General features: G+C 33.6%; 2 protein-coding genes across 4 annotated transcripts; one reads left to right on the top strand and one right to left on the bottom strand.

Annotated features, from left to right (window-relative positions):
- The first annotated feature begins 5,095 nt into the window (after positions 1 to 5,095).
- LOC107024339 (thymidylate kinase) lies at positions 5,096 to 9,764 on the top strand. 3 transcript variants are annotated; one of them, XM_015225298.2, is made up of 6 exons: positions 5,096 to 5,209; positions 5,842 to 6,258; positions 8,470 to 8,581; positions 8,659 to 8,718; positions 9,025 to 9,129; positions 9,476 to 9,764. In XM_015225298.2, exons 1-6 carry the CDS (start codon positions 5,181 to 5,183, stop codon positions 9,590 to 9,592), a joined length of 840 nt encoding a protein of 279 aa, XP_015080784.1. In that variant the 5' UTR covers positions 5,096 to 5,180; the 3' UTR covers positions 9,593 to 9,764. The 3 variants fall into 3 exon arrangements, with proteins under 3 accessions (XP_015080784.1, XP_015080786.1, XP_015080785.1); XM_015225300.2 differs by having other exon boundaries at positions 5,102 to 5,209; positions 5,884 to 6,258; XM_015225299.2 differs by having other exon boundaries at positions 5,102 to 5,209; positions 5,881 to 6,258.
- Positions 9,765 to 11,414: 1,650 nt separating this feature from the next.
- LOC107024647 (BTB/POZ domain-containing protein At5g48130) lies at positions 11,415 to 14,392 on the bottom strand. Its single transcript, XM_015225639.2, has 4 exons — positions 14,295 to 14,392; positions 13,720 to 13,789; positions 12,439 to 13,614; positions 11,415 to 12,294 (listed from the first exon to the last, which is right to left on the bottom strand). The coding sequence occupies exons 1-4, from the start codon at positions 14,390 to 14,392 to the stop codon at positions 11,578 to 11,580; spliced, it is 2,061 nt and encodes a 686-aa protein (XP_015081125.1). The 3' UTR covers positions 11,415 to 11,577.
- Between the last annotated feature and the right edge of the window lie 3,065 nt (positions 14,393 to 17,457).

Raw genomic sequence — 17,457 nt, 5'->3', positions numbered from 1 at the left:
AAAAACAGTCAGAAGACTCCATCACCAAAGCTTAGAAAATGAAAAACGCCAGAAAATTGATGAATCAGATCATGGAGCTCAAGTTCACATCGAAAAGCCTCCAAAGCCAAGCCTGAAAATCCGAGAAGGACAAAAAATCTGAGAAACATAAGGTGAAGAAGGCCATCGAGAAAGGTAAGACACTAGAATTTACATAATCCGCAAGCGCAATGAACAAATGAACTATCAACACAAGGAATCTACTAGGGGTGTTCAAAAACCGAATCGAAAAAATGTTACTGCATTATTGAATTTTTAACGGGTTTATAAAAAAAATTATTGGGTTATTGGTTCGATATCATTTTTTACTATTCGGTTATTGGGTAAATCGATAACCCAATAAGACGGTAATAATTTTTTATTTTATGTTTCTGAATTATTAAATATAAATAATTTAATATATAATTAGATACTATAACTATATTAAATTATTAGTATTCTACCAACTTCACACTAAGCCGCTTTACTTGTTTTTACTGTATATCAAAACCAAAAGATTAAAGTAAGGGGTTCACAATAGTAGTTGTTTGATTTTAGTTTTAGTTTTAGTCTTGTTGAACTATTTTATTTTAGTTTTGGCGAAATAGTCTGGTGGACCCCTATACTTGTATCACTTTGTATTCTGAACCCTTCTACTTAGCCCTTTGTTATCTGGACCCTTAAATTCAATTAAAATGAGATTTTTAAGCCCCTCCAACCATGTGTGTAACTCACTCTCTTTTATATAATTGACATATCATATTCACGTCAGATATATTAATGCCACGTCATAATTATTTCATACTTTTTAAAAATTATTTTAAAATGTAAAATAATAACATTTTAATTTATTATTGACATTTCTAATTCTCCCTATTTTCACATTCAAAAGAAAGCCATCACCGGCGTCGTCACCATTTTTGCCGCGTCATCACCATTTTTTTCGGCATCATCGTCATTTTTACCGACGAAATCACATATACTTTCTCCCTCACCCGTCTTCATCTTCGCTGTGCACCATCACTATTTTTCTTTCTTCATCCAACCTCCATAGTAACATCAACCTAAGCCACCTAACAACCAGATCTTGCCACCGCACAACCAGATTTGGCCAACGTTTTCATAATCCAACGCTAACTATTATTTCAACACCCCAAATTGCTTACAAATATTTCGCACCAACCTCTGACATGAAGCTCGTCAAATCGACCCAAAATTTGCCTGAAATTTTCTTGGATCATTAAAATCGGTCGAAAAAGATAACTTTAAGGGATTAGAAGGAGACGATTGTTGTGAAAGATTGAAGATGGGGATCTGCAAACTCCCCTCTCCATCCTCTCCTGCATACCTGCAAACTCCCTCGCCGGTTGCCGCCTCATCGCTCCCATTCTAGCGAAAAAGGGGCTAAAGTCGCCTCTCTCTCTCTCATACCATTGCGAATCACCGAGCACCGCAATGAAACCAACACGATTCTCTCTCTCAACTGATAATCGCTATGAAACCTGATGTCACCAAAGTGTCAATCCAAGATAGGGCTAAAGAAGATGACTATAGTGTGGAGAAAAAAAGGGTTTAGGCAGCGATAGTGGGAGAAAAAAAGGTTTGGCAGCGATGGAGGGAGAAAAAAAATATTTGGCAGCGATGATGGTGGGTTCCTGGAAAAGTGGGTGGGGAAGAAATATGTTCTTTTCTTTTTATTAGTTTTTTTATTATATTATTTTAAAAATTAAAAATTTAAAGTTTAAAGGGAAAAGGGACGGATTTACCCCCGAACTTTAATAAATGATACGTATATACCTTCGTTATACTTTGCATACACATATGTCACTGTCGTCCAATTATAGGTACAAATATACCTCTCTTACTAACGGACCCCTATTTTTTTTACGTCTGTCTTAATCCTATTAAACTATATGTTTGACTTATTTTTTTAACCCATAACCTAACAATCTGCCCCATAACCCACCCAATATACACTAAAAGGAATCCTAATTAAAACACCCAAAATAACATTCACATCTCACCCAAATTGAAGAATGCAGTAAAGAACATAGTTAGTCAAGTAGAAAAGAGAACGTTGACGATGGATGCTAATGAAGAGCTTCATCCAGCAAGATTCTGCGAAGAGGAATTGCTTCTAGTCGTTGACAGGGAATACTTATTTGCCTATGCTGATGATCCTTGCAGTTCCAACTACCCTTTGATGCAGAAGCTGAGACAAGTCCTTATTGATTATGGAATGAAGAATGGTGAAAGTGAGAAAAATGTTGGATTATTTATAAGTCATATTTACATCACAATTATGAACAAGGTTCATACAACTATACTCTAATAACATAATTTACAAACAAGGAAAACGAGACAACCTTACATTACTAGATACTTATATAATAAAAATGAAAAAGGGCCTAAAATACTCTTGAAGTAGTGAAAATAGTATAAAATTCCCTTCATCCACTCAAAAATGCCTTTTTCATTCATCCATTGACTCCAAAATGCCCTTTTCATCCACCTATTGGCTCCAAAATACCATTGTCATCCACCTTTGAGTTCAAAATTGACCACTCTTTAATTGTTTTGACATTAAGCTCTTTAAATATTTTTAAAATACTTGGCGTTCAACTATTGGTTATAATTTAATTTATTAATATAATTTATAAACCNACTGTAAAAGAAAAATAAAATGGCTGGTAGTAGAGGTAATAGCTCAGCTCATTTCAACTAAATCCATTTTAGCCCATACACATTTGGTTGATTACAGTTAAAAATAACTCATGAAAAATTTTGTCAAAATATTTCCAAAAAGCTATTTATTTCATTTGATATGTTATACATAATTATAATATAAAAAATAATTTTATTAGGTAATAATTATAAAAAAAAATAAATAATTAAAATTTGATATAAATAAAATGGTTGGATTACTATCCGTATTTTGGCCCTAAGTAATTTTTTAACCAGAAAATGGCCTAAAATATTCTTGAAGTATTGAAAATAGTACAAAATTACCCTCCATCCACCTATTGGCTCCAAATTGCCCTTCTCATCCACCTATTGGCTCCAAAATTCCCTTAAATTGTTTAAATATTTTTTAATATACTTGGCGCTCAACTATTGGTTATAATTTAATTTATTAATATATACTTATTAAACCAACCCACTACCCACTCATTACTAACTAAACCCCACCCAATTAATAAACCAATTATAANTACATCCAATTAATATTTCAATTATAATATCAAAATCGTCATAAACACTACTAAAACACGAAGAAATTATAGATTCCTGAAAATGACATCCAAAGTTATTCGAGTCCGAATCGAAGCCCCAATTAATTTTAGGTTGAGCCACTTATTTTGGAGGACACTTTCAATAGGATTCTCTTTCAAGATTGAATTAGAAATTTATGATTAAAGGTAAAGNGTTCGAATCGACGCCCCAATTAAATTTAACTTGAGCTGCTTATTTAGGAGGACACTTTCAATAGAATTCTCTTTCAACTTTGAATTCGAAATTTATGATTAAAAGTAAAGAAGTAGTACATCTCAAATTATTCATGCACTTTTTTTAGATATAATTTTATAAATATTTATGATTTGTTTTAAAACCTTTAATATATTATTTTCAAAAAAAGTTATCTATGAAGTAACATCACATAATTGAGATGAAAGAATAATTAAGATGAACATAGTCTGACTTTTAAGTTTATCGGTAATTTTTATTTAGACACTTGAATGTATGATAATTTACTTCTATAGATATTTTTGCCTCAAATTTTTAAAAACAGACATTGGCAGTAGCTTTCCTGTTGTTGCATTAGTAATGTGCCGGGTTTATTAATTTGGTGGGGTTTAATTAGTAATGAGTGGGTAGTGGATTGATTTATAAATTATNTTGCCTCAATTTTTTAATAACACTCAATTGGCAGTAGCTTTTCTGTTGTTGCATTAATGATGTGACAGGTTTATTAATTTGGAGGGGTTTAGTTAGTAATGGGTGGGTAGTGGATTGATTTATAAATTATACTAATAAGTTAAATTATAACAAATAGTTGAGTGCCACATATTTAAAATATATATATAAACAGTTTAAATTTAAAACCGTCAAATAAGTGGTATTTTGAACCCAAAGGTGGATGACAGCGGTATTTTGGAGTCAATAGGTGGGTGGGAAGGATATTTTGGAGCCAATAGGTAGATGGAGGGTAATTTTGTACCATTTCCAATACTTGAAAGATATTTTAGGCTCTTTTCCGTTTTTTAACAAATCAATAAATCTAACATTAACGTACAATTCGATCCCTGTTATTTTCTTTAAAATTATTACATCAATATTTTCCTAAATAATTTTTTTACTCTTTTCAAAGAGACGAAGAAAACTATTTTCTTTTAACAAGATCCGCATTTTGTGTAATTTGACTTGGATTACTACTAAATGTTATGCTTAAATTGCATTAATGATGCTCATATTCATANTTTTTTTAAAAATAATTTAAATATAAAACCATTAATAAGTGGTCAATTTTGAACCAAAAGGTGAATGACAAGAGTATTTGGACCTAATAGGTGGGTGGGAATGGTATTTTGAAGTCAATAGGTGGATGGAAGGTAATTTTATACCATTTCCAATACTTTGAGGGTATTTTAGGCCCTTTTTCATACTTTTTTAAAAAAATATGGATACGAAATAAATATTCTATGTATATATTTTTAAAATTTGAGATAACATTATATGGTGAAATTTATGCAATAAAAAAAAATTAAATAGTGCATTCATTAAATGTTGAGTTATTTACCTAGAAGATTAAAGATAAATTCTCACTAATATATATACAATTCTAAGTAGCTTGTACTAGTTTAAATTTTAGACAAATATTTTAAAGTTTCAAATTTGTAATAGTTTAAACTTCAGATCAATACTTTAAAATTGACTAGTAACACTATTCAAGCTTCAAACTAATGTATTGATATGAAGTTTAATTACTTGCTTTTATAGAGTAAATCCTTTAAGCCACAGTTTAGTAAATGGTTATGTTTTAAATAGAAACTTCATAAGTGGTTATTTATGCAAATAACCCGAAGAACCCTAAAAGGCGCCAAATAAAAAATGGTACTTTTCAAAAGAGGCGCGGAAATTAGAATTTTTAGGTATTCAGTGATATGAGCAATTTCGCACTCACCACAACACTGTAAGTTTCCCTTTACTGAAATTTGTGTATCTGATTCATTTGAGTTTTGTTCGATTACAAAGAAATAGTGAATCTCTTTATAAAAAATGAAAATTTGTTTGATTTATTGATAAATTTATTATTGTACTCTGTGTATTATACATATTTGCCAAGTTTAGGCAGAATTTCTTAGTATCAAAACTCAAAAACTATATATAGGTTTTGCGTTCTCTTGATATGGGTGTTCAGGGGCAGATCCAGGGGAGGGAGGGTGTTTAGCTGAATTTCTCGACGAAAAATTAAATTGTGAGTATATAAGGTTAGTTTTTTATTTTTATTTTTAGGTATATATATTTTGAATCCCTCTAATAGGTTTAGTTAGTGGTTTACGGGTTCAAAATTCACTCTGGGGTTTCCAAGTTTTAATTTTTATAACCGTGATGTAAATATTTATGTGCATACTATGCTTGATAAAATGCCAATGAGAGGATGATCAATAGGATATGAGTCTTTTCTGTGAGGTGCATAATATGAGTATATGTTTGGAGTTTAGTTTGGTGAGAATATGTTAAATGGGGATTAACTTGTAAAGTTTGTTCTATATGTCATGTAGATCTACTTTATTGAAATGTGTTCTGTGTTAAATATTTTAGTCGAAGGACTTTAAAAGTGGAGGGAACTTTGTTTTCCAGCAGAAGTTTTGTACCAAAGACAATTTCGACCTTTCCTAGAAAATTTGGAACTTGGGTAGCTTTATTTTCATTGAAGTCTAGCTTGGATTTGAAGTTACGTTTTAAGCCTTCGAGACTTATTCATATGGAGAACAAAGAGAGCAGCAGCTCCAGAGGTGCTTTAATTGTTTTAGAAGGGTTGGATCGCTGTGGGAAGACATCGCAATCTGGCAGACTGTACAAGTATTTGGATGAGCAGGGACATTCAGTTGAGTCTTGGAGATTTCCTGACAGAAATACAGGCGTTGGGCAAATGATTTCTTCTTATCTTGCTAACAAATCACAGTTGGATGACCATGCAATCCATCTTCTCTTCAGTGCAAATCGTTGGGAGAAGAGGTTTGTTCAATTCACACAGTCTTACTTGCATTGCCCATATGTAGTGTGTAATTATGATGCTCAGTGTGTCTGATTCACAGAGATTACCTGTCAGAATTCAGTACTTGGTCATGTCTCCTGTCAACAGGGGAAGACCCACAACTCTCGTAGGTCCATGTGGGTGCTTGAGCACCTACTGCTGTCGATCCTGACTATATATATACATATAGATAGCTGTTACTGAATAACAAACAAAGAGATCAGTGAGCACCCTGGAAAATAAAATCTCAGTGGATGCTTTGGTTTTATGGTGGATCAAAGAGTTGTAAAATCCTACTGGGCCCATGATCAATTCTCGTCTCAACCATATTTTTCTCATCTAGCTGATGCTTATTTTTACCTTTCTTGTTTGTGTATGTGCTTTCCTTTATTTTTTACTTTCCCCGACAAAGTGCTCTTTTTTCCTTTCTCTCTAAATTGCAACTTTCCAAAACTGAAGAACTTCATCTTCTCAATGGCAAAAAGGGGAACTCCTTTTGTCTCCTTTGTTGCAGCTCTTTCTTTCTGAAGGAGATTTAACCCTTTTGTTAGGTTCAACAGATTATGTAATTTCCCTAACTAATCCCCCCTTCTGTTTTCTTGAATGGCTTCTGGTACTAAAAGCTCAATCAAATATAGTATAAAGAATAAACTCCCCGTTGTAGAATTTTTACTCACAAATTTTGTGAATAAATTAAACTAGTCAATTTATGTTCAGTCTGGGCTAGTCTACTGCACAGAAATTTTATTTTGGAAATAAATTTAGAGTGAGCCATGCTGCTATTATTCATAGTTGGCCAAGAATGATTGAGTATATAGAATGATCTTTTTATTTTTTTTGTAATGGAGTATTAACTATAGTTTACATGGTAAATAATTTTTACCATCAAGTTTCAAATAGTTCTACACTTCAATTTGATGATTTTAATGATGCAGTTGAGCACCCATGATTTTGCCATCTACCATCGCCTGTCAAAAATCCTTAGGCATGAGATCTGTCACTATCCTTTCCATATTTTAGGTATATGTGGAGATGAAATTGGTTAGCTTATTAATCAAATCAATCAAATGGTTAGCCAGTAGTCACATATCCTCCAAATTTGATATGCTGGCTATCCATCTGAACTGATGGTTTGAATGCTGGGCCTTTTTTTTAATTAAAAATTGAACGCTGGGACTTTCTTTTTGTAACTGCGGAATCCCTGATATGTTGCTTGTGAGCCGCCAACTACCCGTCTTGTAACAGAGGGCTAGTGGCACACAGTTCAATAGTCTGTGGATAATGGCCCCATTTCTCCATCCCTTTCCATTTAATATCATGCTTTTGTCTGCTTTTTGTGTTCTAATCCATGATTTGCACTTAACCCTCATATCACGAGTTCTGCTTTACCACTAGACCAAAACCATGGGGCATGCTTGGACCTCTTTATGCTATTGGAAGTACTTTCCTCACTTAATCTGGCTGTATTTCCTTATAATTGTTTACAAGCACTAGATGGATAAATTGAAAACCAAGAGACCAGCTTTTGCTAATTATTCACATTTTCTCTCCCGCTACTTTCAAATTGATAAATAAGACTTTGCCTTTGTGGACCAGAAAATGAAAATAACCTTGTATAATGGATGTAAAAAGAATTAAGTGGTATAGACTCCCTACTTTTACCAGGTTGAAGAACTCTTGAACAGTTGTCTGCCTATGATTGTCATTTGCCTGGAATATATGAAGACCATTTAGCTCGTCAATCTGTATAGCAGAAAGCTTAAAAAATTGTGGTCTTCAATTTAGAGCAGTGTCTTATAAAAGAAGTTTAAGGAGCTTGTTAGGCTGTGACAAATGCTTTTTCTCCCCCCTCAGTTAATTCAACATTTGTCTTTCAGGTATCATGCTTGAAAGTTCTCACTAAAATGAATAGTCAAATGTTTTTATGCATGCTTTTCTAATTTTCTATTCCCTTTGAAGTTTGTTCTCAAGCATAGGCATTGATGAAAATAGAAAAGTTTTTGGCAATAGTTGAATTCCCACTTTTAATTACCATTGTTATTTAACTGAAAAGTTTTACCTACATTTTTTCATTCGAGGTCGAATAGTATATCTGAAAATATTCAGTGAGTTGACTCATGATCATTGTAGAATTTAACATATATTTAGCCTGGTGTACCTGTAAATCATTAATTTCTGTTGAAAAACTACAGATCATTAATGGAGGAGAAGCTGAAGAGTGGAACTACTCTCATCGTTGACCGCTATTCTTATTCTGGGGTGGCATTTTCCTCTGCCAAGGGACTTGATATTGAATGGTGTAAGGTAAAATCATGTCTTACTTCACTGATGTTGCAATTTCAAAATCTCCTAGCAAGTTTAACACTGATCTTTTACTGTAGGCTCCAGAAATAGGGTTGTTAGCTCCAGATCTGGTTGTATATCTCGACATATCACCAGAGGTAGTTTTCTTTCTTCTTTTTCACCTGTCTTAAGTAAAGATAGATATTTCAATGCAATTTTCTAATTTGAAGCCTGTATTTGGTATATATGTCGATTTCTTGAGCAATCTACTCTGTTATTGAGGATGAGCTGTTCCCTTTTTACCTGTCTTTCCATATTATGCAGGTTTAAAACCAGTCTTACCTTTAGAATTTATTCTCCTATTGCTTGTCTTGTTGACTAATCCTTTTCAGCTATATTTTTGAATTTGGAAGATATGTTGTTATCATGACTGTTTATTAATGATTCAATTCTATGATAACTAGAAAGCTGCTGAAAGAGGAGGTTATGGAGATGAAAGATATGAGCAGCTTGAGTTTCAGAAAAAGGTTGCTGGATCTTATTTGTCTCTTCGTGATTCCTCGTGGAAGGTAACTTGTTCTCCATTTGTCGGCGGAAATAGAAATGTCTGTTTAAGTAAATATAGCAACTAGTCTGATAACCTACTAGTTGTAGAATACTGTCATTTGGTTTTTGACTCAGCAGTACTTTCCGAGTTAGTTGGGATGTTTTTGATATTTAATTAGCATGTCTATGGTGACTAAACAGAAACATAATCTGACATTGACTAAACACTACTGATCAAATTCCGATTTGATCTTTATACACATAAATTCACTTTTTTCATGAATCAAATAACAGGCTGATCAGTTTTTCTTATCCAACGCCTTGGTGATAGCTTTGCCTTGTTGATGTTGTTTCCTTGATTTATTGCAGGTTATCGATGCAACCCTTTCGATTGAAGATGTAGAGAAGAAGCTCAGAGAAGTTGTACTTGACTGTATGATTACGTGCCACAAAGGGAAACCATTGTCTCAGTTATGGCCATGTTAGGTCTAGTGAATGTCTGCATGAATGATATGTATACCTTCTTTATTACACTGTATTATTTTGATGTATTTTGCTATATTTAATCTTCTAAACGATATCCTTGGAAGTGTGGAGTGTTTCATGTTTATAGATCCCTGTTATGTTCATGCTGCAATACCAGTGTTTTTGGTGATTATTTGAAATTCTATTTTGGCAAGTGGCGAAAGAGAAAGGATGCAAATGTTTATGTAAAAGATGATTATACTACAAACCATTATATTAACAGAATTAAGAATCTTTTCTCCTTAGTAATTAGAGGAAGGAAAACAAAAGAACTGTTTCCAAGTTTTCCTCTTTTGGGTCTGAGTAGAGTGAACAGGAAGAAATTAAGGAAAATGAAATCAATTTTCTTACTTACAGCAACATATTACATGCCAATTGTAATCCTACAGGTGGCATATGGGTAGGGCTGTGTGTACACATCCTTACTCTTTACCTTGTGAAGCTAGATAGGTTTTTTCTGATAGAGCTTGTTGAAGAAGAAACAGTCTTCTTTCTTTTTTAAATTTATATTCCACGTCCTCTGTGTAAAACTGAAATTCAAAACCTAACTCCTCCTTATGAACATAAGACGGGGAGAGTTGATTATTGGAATAACACAGACCAAATTGAGCAGAAAGGATATGGCTTATTGACTGATTCATATAGTGGCTCCAATTTGTTTAGGATTAAGTAGATTTGTTGATGCTGTAGCTGCTTTTGGTTTTTAGAGTTGTACGCTTGATCCACATTAGCATACTTTATTTAGAGCAATACTAATAATCTAGGATCTTATAAATTTGACAAAGCCAAACACAACTTACAGTATAATTTTTCATGATCTGATATATGAAGCGGATTCTTGGTCAATGTTAATTTGTATGTTAAAAGTAATCCCTCAGCTGTCTTTGGGTACCTAATTTTCTTGTCTTTTTGCACTGTGTAAGCAGAAACATGTTGATGATTAAGTCAAATGAAGATACCAGATATACTGTGATGCAGTGGTGATTTTATTAGAGGGTTGTGCTTGGATGTGAGAAAATGGATTATACTGATGAAACACTGGATCTATTTCGTGCTCTAGTATGTACATATAGGACCTCCCTTGCGCTTTTAGGACTTCTATACCTTGACTTTGCTTTGATATTTAAACCAATTATTAATCAAATAAAGAACATACTTGAGTCTTGCATTTGTTTCACTTTTCTGATTGATATATAGATTATAGAGGCTTAACTTATTATTGGACGCTTTCCTTTTCCGTGAGTTTACCTCTATATTGTCTTCTTTGAACTCCATTTATGTGATATGTGAGCCAAGAGTCTTTTGGAAACAACCTCTCTATTTCCACGAGGTAGGGGTAAGCTAAGGTACTCTCCCCAGACCTCACATGTGTGAATACACTGGGTGTGTTGTTGTTGACTTGTAGTTTTTCCTTTTCAGTGAAAGACTTATAGGCTCCTTGCAGTATCTAAATGTGTATATAAAACTGTCTTGTTATGACAAGCCCTTATTCTTAGCGTGGACTTAAGAGTATTCCTATTCCCTTGCATTCTTGATCAGTGAGGTGATTGAGTTGCTACTTCCAATTCTTATCTGAAGCGTTTCGAGGGTCAAAAACATTCTTTATCGGTGAGTTGATTATTTGCTTGAATGTAATTATGGCCATAGTCAGCCACTGCTCTCTGAGATGTGAGTCCAATGCAGAAGTGGAAAAGAGGCTCCTTTTGTGGAGCAAAATATGTCATTCTGTGGTATATCTAAGCAAATGCAGGGCATTGTAAAAACAGTTTGGCTATTGCATATGTTCAACAAAGTACAACAGCTTATGATTCATTATAATAATATCAATGTCCATTGACATGTTCTTATTGATTCCCTTGCTATTTACATGAACTTTCTTACATCAAAATTTGGTAAATAATATACTCTCATATTTTGTGGTCCTTGATCAGCAATGTTGTTGTAGTTTAAAAGTTCAATATCTTTGGCCTAAGGCCATTTCCACCTTGCTTTTTTCTTGATTTTCCTCTGCCAAACAAAGTTATCCTCCGGAAAATCTTAAGTAACCTAGTAGCATATCGTTTTTGGGAAGAAAAATTCACAGAACCAATGCAACTAGTCACTTGGCCAACACTCTTCTTGCTTGGCGTTCTTCCCTCTAGTCCATATGGTTTCAAGCTTTGAAAATTTGCAGAAACTGGTTCAACTTTCTTGGAGATGGTTTCTGTTTGCTTAGATATGTGCTGCAGTTGAAGCGTTTTCTTCAAGGACATCAATTCTTCTTCAAGGTTTTGGATTCTGAAGCTCGTGGATTCATATTCCTTCCTTGAGAATTCGGACCTTTGCATTGCTGAATCTTTTAACAAGAAGCTTAGTGTTTTGCTGCCTCCTTCACTTCCCTCCATATACGGACTCTCAACCAAATTCTGGCTTTTGGAATTTGGATATATTGTACTTGAGAGGCTTCCAGAGTACTCTCCACATTGAGCATATCGAAACGAGTCTGAACATTCTTTAAAAGCTTGCTGTGTATTTAGTTGCTGAACAAACAGCGCCTGGACAATAAGTCTCAACGGCATCAATTCATTTTGAACTGCTTCAATGCACACTTCTTGCGAAAGTTTCTGGCAATTGAGGTATTTGCACACCAGTCCTTTCTCTTCTTGTGACATATCTGGATGTGCCTGGATAAAATGGAAATTTTATCTTTATTGAGGAAAGAAATTTCAACAGTAATCGACAGCTCTATGCATTTTCACTTTAGAGGTGTGCTTTGATTGAATCATACAGAAATGTGCCTTTCAATTTCTATTATATAGAAGACTTACCATGAGAAAAGTGCTTAAAGCTCTGTAGAGATGATCGTGCGTTTGCCTGCTGGACAATGGAACAGTTTCAATGAGCTCTAAGAATCTTTTCGAACTCCATTCTGGATCAGTGGCTATCTTGGTTAGATATATATCCCAAAGTTCAGCGACAATGTAGTTTCTTGGTGAAGGTGTATGAGTTAACTCCATGAAGGATACATATTTTGAAAATATGCTCTTCATTACTGTTAACTCAATGCAGGAGGAAATGGAGTCATTGCTGCTATCCGGAAGGAGGAAATCTTCCATTCGAGCCAAGTATAGTAGGGATGCAATCTGATCTTGCAGCTTTTCCCTACTTTCACTTGTTAAACCAAGTTGAAGTGATCTTGAAAGCAAAGAGAAATAAAATCCAACGGGGATTACTTTACTCGCTTTCTCTCCCATAGGGAGCAAATCAAGAATCCCTTGAAGAATCTTGGAAACCTTTTCATTAGTATCATCATCATCATCATCCTCAACGTCATTGTCAGGTTTTCCTTCCTTCCTAGCGTCCTGCCAATACTGGTGAGTTTTTCTAGAAAGTACCCATTTGTTTGCATAGAAAAGAACTATGGGGCTGACATATTTTTCCTTCATCCCTTGTCTTCTCAGAGATGACATTATCCTCTTGAAGAACGGAAATGGCAGAGCAATGAGATCTTTAATCCACAAATCTTGGCTGAGAATAGCCTTAACTGTCTCATTGCTCCAAGGCTGACTAGCTAAGGCGTCTAATGTAACAACTGGATGGTCTCTTCTCCTTTCAGGATCAAGAATTTCCATGCAGGCCATGAAGGCAAGTGACTCGATGCAACGGCTAACAATCAGCAGCTCCTCAGCCAAAGGAAGCAACATTTGGCATTTTTGGAGTACTATCAGAGTATCATCCCAGCTTTGCAGCACAACCTGGTTCAAATATATGTCGAAACGCTCACAAAGATTGCCAGAGATGTACTCTTCTGTCATTTCAAGGTACTCTGCTGCACATCTTAGCGCTGCAACATTGAAAGGGTCAACTAACGTGGAGGATCCATAGATGAAGAGTGCCATCATTTCAAAAGTCTCTGCTCCTCCAGGGAAGTTACTTGGTAATTCAACCTCATTTGATTCATTCAGTTGTCTTCTGAAGTATCCGCTTTTCGAGAACAAGGGGTGCTGCAACATCAAAAACCAAGTAAGTGAGCTAATTGAAAATATCATAATATTGAAAAATGGTGCTCAACTGTAGAGCTCCATGCTAGTTGAGTTGGGAGATCTCACCTTATGCAAGTTAAAGGTTCTGTCAGCTATCCGAACTCGAATTGTGACAGGTAATCCAGTTTCTTGACTCCTGAAAGAACATTTCTTGATAAGTTTAAACAACATAGCTAGTTGAATCTCACACTGGGGAGGACAGAGTGTCTTACCCTTATCGTATAAGGGTAGAGATACTGTTTCTGATAAGTAAAGCATATCAAACAAGCACTACTAGGAATAAAGTTTTTTCCGACCGTGAATCAGTGGGAAATTTTTGCTATTAAAGACGATTTTCCCATACATGTTCCACCGAACCAACTCACTAGGAAATACATGGTGGAAAGAGATTGGTGGAAAGAGATTCGTACTGAAACAGTGGGAAACTTTCTAATTTTTCTTTTCTCATAAGTTCAATCAAAATATCTGTGAAAATAGTTATTGAACAGTTTTTAGTGGGAAATTAGTGAATTTTGTTTTTAGTGGGAAATTAGTGAATTTTACTTGTGAAGTAGGATTTCTTGATAAGTTAAAGTCAAAACAATACACACAAAAAAACATAACTAAAAAAGTTGAAATGTGGAATTAAACATAGTTGTTACCATGAAATGATCTTGATTTTAAGCAAAGCACCAACATTAGGAGATGAAAGTGGACTATAAAGAATTGAAGAGTCTTTTGGACTTGAAGAAGTACCCATGCAGTCAGCCAATAATAAGAGTTGTGGTTGTAAGGAAGTTTTTAATGAGAGATGGAGTTAATGTGCATGAAATTTATCTAGTCAAAGATAGAAACATTTGTTTCTGAAAGGAAGCATAAATGTTGGAAAATCCAGCTCAAACTTCAAAAATATAGTATTAGTAAAATGGTAGAGTGCTTCTAGAATCCAGAAATCCTGTGAAGTAACAAAAAAGGTCAGCACCCAAGGGTAGCTAGCCTATTTGATCAATGATGTATCTAGATAGAGTCGGTACCAGGATTTGAAGCTTATGAGTTTTGGAATCTTAAGTTATTGAATTCTAAATTAATAATTTTTGTACATATTTAATGGATTTTGAAGGACAAATACAAAGTTTGAATCTAAACCGTTAAGAGTTTTGCTGACACTCAAGCGGGTCATTGACACTTATGCCCTTATTTTGTTGTGTTGGTCGTTAACTCATGCCCTTCATAATATTTCTCAAGTTATGCTCGGCATGACTCTTTTAAAGAAGTTAGAGCCAAAAATTAAAGACTAGATCATCTTAACGGGTAAAAATTATAGATCAATTCATTTTAATAGCAATTAGTGTAATTTCAACAATTCTAGCTTTTGCCCTTAGAAGCATAATTTTTCAGGTCCAAATTTCAGCCTAGATGATTTGGTAAAGCAAGTTATTCTATTTCTCATACATATATTTTTATAAAGTGACGTTACCCAATGAAATAATTAAAATGTACGTAAACTAAGCTGTCTTGAACACCGCTATAAAAAAATACATTAAAAGGTCCATACTTGTTATGATGAATGAGTATTTGAGTATAGTAGTTTTTTGTTTTTGAGTCAAAAGTCACAAGTGGGACTCAAGAAACTCCTAATATTAAGGCTTCAAAGACGTTCGAGAAGTTGAAGTTTGAAAATTTAGCAATTTTCTTGGCTTTTGGACTGTATACACACGTGCATGAGAATTGAGAAAACTAGCTCCCTCATTGGAAAAATTGAAGGATGCTATTACATTGCATTCTCCCATAATCTCAAATAATCGAGTTTGGTGAAAATTTCAAAGGATTTATACCTACAAAAATAATGTATATATTACTTCCATCCGTCTCAATGTAACGTAGAATTTGACGATGGATTCAAGCATACGGTCTTTAAGGTTTTAGAAAAATAATTTAGCATCTAAGGGTGTGTCCTAGCCGTTATTGAAGTAGCTCAGAAACCCTGAGGTATCAGGTTCAGAACTCAGTTAAGTCAAGGTGCACGAAAATTGGTCTGGACACCATAATCATAAAAAACAAAACAAAAACTATTTTAAGTCATAAGAATTAACAATATAAAAGGCTTGAGAATAAATTACGATTAAATATTTTTTTGTTTTAAATTTGAACAGTATCATATAAAATGAAACATAGAGAGTACATGATATTCAACATTTCCAATGAACTTTAATTTCGAAATACTAATTTTAGTACGTAGCTTTTGAAACTCAATGCACGTATACATACACCTCTCATATTGGAATTTATATATTTTTTATTTTGTAGGCATATATTGACTTTTCCCCCGGAATTCACTCCTATGGTTATATATGGGGGTTATTATACATGCATTTTTTATTTATTAAATAGAGGGTAGGGAAGGGGAAATAACAGAGGGGTTATGAAAAATCGAACTCTCACGAGTAAAATGAAAATACAAATAGCCAATTAAGTGAATTACTTGACTCTCGAATATTACTCATTCTCACAAATTGAATTTTGTTCAACATTTTAGAAAATAAGTGGTCTTTTATTGCGTACTTATTTCTCATATCAACTCTTATTCTCAATCTCATGATCGAGGTTGTTATCAAATACGTCTATCTGTTTCATTTTATTTGGCTCATGTAGATTCTATACTCCTCTTAACAAATTATTTATTATTGGTGATTCATCTTACTAAATTTTTATAGGCTTTGAAAACCTAAACTTGACTATTATATTAGTACCTCATGTAGTTATTAATACTAATGAATATATTATTGGATTTTTTAGAATTAGTTTGTTAAATTAAAAAAATAGTCTATTTTTAATACAAGAATCAAGATTTAAGGAGTATGTATGCAAAACTTTTAAAGACACACGTAGTACTACTAATATTTTTAAGTGAACTCATGGGGGGAAATTCAAGTGTATTGGGAATGACAAAATGTGGAAAATTGAAGCCAAACCACATATTAAATCAGATTTTCAAAAAATTACTAGTATGAAAAACACTAACAAAAGGGTAATTAATTAATAATTAAAATAATTAATTAGGTGAAGTGTAGAATAAGTTTAGAGGGTGCTTTTTGTAACATACGATAAGGTGAGAGCCAACAATAACCAAGACGGCACGGCTTCTAAAATTGTACTAAAATATATAAGTACTTAATTTAGAATAATTAAGTAGGCTTTGCTTTTATTTCAAGTATATTTACTTTGCTTAACCAACATTTTTTAATCCCAACCACAACTTTATCCCTTTTTTCATTCTTGTGTCCCTCAAAATTATGTTGTATATACATGCATACATACACAAGTTTGTCTTTACTTAGCATGTTTTTCTTTATTATTATTTTTCGTTGATTTAATAGAGTCAGCAATATTTGAGTGACCACTGAGTAATCAATAACTTAAATAAACTTTTCTTGTAATTGAGCTTTCAAAGTTGAGCCAACTAATTCAATATAATCCTTCTCTCTTATGAGCAAAGCCATCTTAGGTGAAGGGTGTATCAGTGTACATTCTTCGCTGAGTGAATTTTTAACTTTGTACATCCTTATTATAACTGAAAAGAAAATTTGTACATTGGCTTCACCAAATTTCTGGCTCTGTCATTGGCCTGATCTCCTATACTTTAAACTAAGATTCTTCGTCAAACTTAGGTTGAACAATTCAAGCAAATTAAATCGTCATATTTTACAATAATTTCAACATATATATGAACAAAAGGAAAAATGTTATGAAGATAGCCTTGTTGTCTATACCTCCGATCGGATGAATGAAAGACCTATCGTCCCCAATTTTTACTAGCTTAGACAA

This window comes from Solanum pennellii, chromosome 7, assembly GCF_001406875.1.
Source record: "Solanum pennellii chromosome 7, SPENNV200".
In the NCBI taxonomy this organism is placed as follows: domain Eukaryota; kingdom Viridiplantae; phylum Streptophyta; class Magnoliopsida; order Solanales; family Solanaceae; genus Solanum; species Solanum pennellii.
This window is presented reverse-complemented; position numbering and strand designations above follow the sequence as displayed.